This window comes from Pteropus alecto, unplaced genomic scaffold, assembly GCF_000325575.1.
Source record: "Pteropus alecto unplaced genomic scaffold, ASM32557v1 scaffold8, whole genome shotgun sequence".
NCBI classification, from domain to species: Eukaryota; Metazoa; Chordata; class Mammalia; order Chiroptera; family Pteropodidae; genus Pteropus; species Pteropus alecto.
The window spans coordinates 18,858,184-18,862,026 of record NW_006494609.1 but is presented as its reverse complement, the minus strand read 5'-3'; the positions used below and the strand labels follow the sequence as shown (position 1 = coordinate 18,862,026).

General features: G+C 39.8%; 1 protein-coding gene across 8 annotated transcripts in view; it reads right to left on the bottom strand.

Annotated features, from left to right (window-relative positions):
• VRK1 (vaccinia related kinase 1) overlaps window positions 1-3,843 on the bottom strand; it is a 65,906-nt gene that overhangs the window by 16,015 nt on the left and 46,048 nt on the right. For all 8 annotated transcript variants that reach the window (XM_025042037.1, XM_025042036.1, XM_025042032.1 and 5 more), the window contains 3 exons: window positions 3,256-3,376; window positions 2,900-2,958; window positions 149-327 (listed from right to left, as the gene is read on the bottom strand). In XM_025042037.1, the coding sequence (XP_024897805.1) occupies window positions 149-327; window positions 2,900-2,958; window positions 3,256-3,376 (359 nt within the window). The remainder of the gene's footprint in view (window positions 1-148; window positions 328-2,899; window positions 2,959-3,255; window positions 3,377-3,843) is intronic.

Genomic DNA, 3,843 nt, shown 5'->3' with positions numbered 1-3,843 from the left:
TTTCATAACAGTGATAAATGTTTAATTGCCAAGCAACCCGTTATTATTTTCTCTACTGAGCTACTGATTTACTTTACTAAAATTAATATCTGTTGTCATTATAATCACAGGAAGTCCAAAGGATAACTAACTCAGTAGTAAAATTCACCTTTGTTGCAGTTTTTGCTTTCAAACCTCCGTTCTCCGCAACGCTGAGTTCCAGTTTGCCATCGTCCTTACTCCCTATAGATTTCAGTCCTTGCAAAAGAATATCTCGTAAATTTTGATAAAGAGGCTTTTCGACATAGTCCAATAATTTCACTGTTTCCATGTATTTAGCAATTTCATCTAAAAAAATAAGAGAATTATTTTATAACTTTTTAATCATAAATACAACATATTTATTTCTTCTAAGAAAGAAGTTTGTGGTTATAGTCAAATTAAATGCAAACATATATCTTGTTAAAAAATTTTTTCCAAATCATTTCTTCAATGAAAAGTATGCTTTTCAACTCAGTAATTGTCAGATAACTCAAAAAATATATTTTGAGATACAATGTAAAAACATTTTTGTAATAGTAAGACAGTAAGACAGAAGACATACTTAAAATTTAAACATGCACAAAAATAACTCCCATAGTCTTAAAGGTATCAAAAAATACAAAAAGACCTAAAGATTATTAAGTAAAATGTGCTTAAGTACAATGAATAGCACAGCCAATATATATATACATAATTTTTTGCTTTGTGTAAACGAAAAATAAAATATACCAAGAACAGGTTGAAAAAAGAGGCAGGGTCTGGTTTTCCCATAAAAGAGAAAAGTCAGCTTCTGAATGATGAAGGGTTTGCTCTACACTGAGGCAGAACCGTCTCTAAAAGAAGGAATCTTACTAGTCAAGATCAGTACCTTTCAGCATCAGAACTCCGTCTGCAGGCTCCTGATGCGCACATACGTCCCCCGCCCAGCCCTCTCCCCGGACCTCCAGACCTGTACATACACGGCCTCATACCGTGGCTCTTGGATGTATGTATAACTGTCACCTCAAATCCCAACAAATCTAAACCTAATCTCCTGAACTGCCCCTAACCCTGCTGCCTCTACGCTGTTCCCTGTCTCGGTTACCAAGAACGCTGTCCTCCCGGCTCCGCAAGCCGAGAATATTCTCCTCCCACACACCACGCCCAACCTCTCAAGAGATCCTGTGAGAGCCTCATACACACACGACCGTATACACGCACTCACATGCACAAATGTTTATTAAACACTCACTATGTGTCAGGCAGGATTCTAGATTCTTGGGATATAGGAGGAAAAAAAGAGACAAAAAAATCTCTCCCTTCGACTTTCTTAATCTGATAACAGGGGAATCTGCAAAAAGCCTAAAACAAACGTCAGCAAGCACAGTGAAACTGAACGCTTTCCTTCTGAGGGGACAATGGCAAGGATGTCCACTTTCACCACTGCTATTCCGAAAGGTCACGTGTGCTTTTACCAGGACAGGAAGGCAGGGAAAGAACTAGAAGGCACAGTGGAATAGGAGATATAAAACAGTTCATTCACAAACATGACTGTATGTAGAAAATCCTAAGGAAACTATCAAAAAAAAAAAACTATAGGTGACTTAACAAGGTCACAGGATGCAAGATTAAGTCTATAAATACCTACTTTTATTTCTATAGACTAACAGCAAGCAACTGGGAAATGAAATTTTAAAAAATACATCCCTTGTAATAGCATCAAAAGCCTCAAATAAATGAAAGATAGGCAAGATTTTTTTTTTGCAGAAACAACTATAAATCACAGTTGAGAGAAATTAAGTGAGACGAAATTGAATGGAGGATCCCCGCCCCCCATATTAGTGGACTGGAAGCCTCGATGGTAAAAGACATCAGTGTCCCCAACTGGTCTACAGTCAACGCGATCGCACCCGGAGTTCCACACACTGGCGACGGAGGGGATGTGCAGGGAAGGGACAAGGTGATTCTTAAATATGCGAAAGGCCAAGAATAGCAAAACCTCAAGGTCAAGTTTAAAGAACAACAGTGCTGGGGCTTGCAACTTCAAATAGCATAAGGTTAGAGCAGAAATCCCAGAAGAGAAACAATTAAGCAAAGGCTTGAAAAGACTTCTAAACACACCCACCGTCCACGTCTCAGTCCTGCCACTTCCTCTGCCTGCGCCATCGCAGGAGCCTCCCAGCCTGCTCCCGCTCGCTCCCTGCCTTGCTCCCCTAGCAGCAGCCCTCAAAGCAGAAGCTAGCACGATGTTCCTTAAAGACAGACAGTTCGTGTCACTTTCTACTCCAAATCTTACACTCTTGCTCAAAGTAAAAGCCAAGACCTTATTAAATGGCCTACGAGGACGCATCCTTCACACACACCAGGCACTTACGTTCCTTCTGCCCGCGAGTCTCTTCCCGGATTTCCACATGGTTCACTCGTTTCCTTCCTACAACTGCTCAGTGTCACCTCCTCAGTCAGGCCAGCCCTGCCCACCCTGTTGTATTCCCTGCTTTCTTCTCCTCTCCCTCGTACGAACCATGTGATATCCTGTAAAATTCACTCATTTGGTTACCGTCTCTCTCTCCCAACTAGAGCCTTCGCTTCGTGAGGACAGGAATTTGTTTTGTTCACTGTCACATCCCTAGTGTCTCGAAAGGTCCCTGGCACACAGTAAAATTTCAGTAGAAAAGGTGAACGAATACATGAGATTTGGTCCCTTTCCTGAAAGCAATGAATAACTGAATGGAGCTCAAGTACTCATGTAGCCCGCTTCTCGGAAGCGAAGTGCTTTTCTGATGACAGCGGGTCCCACACCTAAACGCTGACGTGAAGGGACAGTCCGTGGACATCGAGACTTTTTTTTCTCCCAGAAAAAAAAAAAATCCCTGTGAATACGTAAAAGGTCTTTTCCTACCTGGCTTATTTTTCTCAGGAAAACATTTGTCCATCAAACCTGCAATATTTTCTCTGTATCTGTTAAAAATTAAAGAATGAGTCATTGTTTGAAGCTTGATGCCATAGAAAATTATTAATATTCAATAGCAGTAAACAGCACGTTGAGTAGCACTGTGTCACACCCTAAATATGCTTACGGACATTCCTCTAAGATAAATTACACAAGAGACCAAGGAATCTTACTCTTTAACACATACTTTCTTATTTCTACATTAGTATAAGTTGAAACTACAGTTCCAGTACAGAAATTCTGACTGAAAAACATTTGCCTTATCATGAGTTTGCCCAAAATAAGTTATTATAAGTCTCCTTTACCTAATTTTGGAATCTCTAACATAGTTAGGATCTTTCAAATTATCCTCCCAGGGAAGATGGCCGCTAAGCCACTGGATCATACAGTAGCCAAGGATTTCCAAGTCACCGCGTCTCGACGGGGCTGTGAACACAGAAGCAGCAGGATGAGCTTACCGAAATAATTTTTAAGGTATAATTTCAAGTATTTCTAAAGCAATAATTGTGCAACAGTCAACTCTACAGTCTTGTTTCTCATCATAAAATTTTGACTGCATTTAAAAAAAAGTATTGAACATTGGGGAGTATAAAAGAAATAATTACCTCCAACTAATAATTTAACTTTAAAACCCAAATTGGCAAACTCGAGAGTTTTCAAACTGAGACTATCAGTCTAGGAAACAAATTATAAAACAATGACATTTAATATTGCCCTTGGAAAACCTGAAGATATTAAAAATGCTGTGAGCTGTTAAGAGGGCCAGAGAACTGGGGGTTTTAGCACCCCACGGTGTTGGGCACGGAAAAAAGAAATGCCTGCTGAAGAAACAGGCTAAGAAACAGATGACAAAATAAAGTTTATCTGCTATAAAGTTATAGCTGCATAAGAAA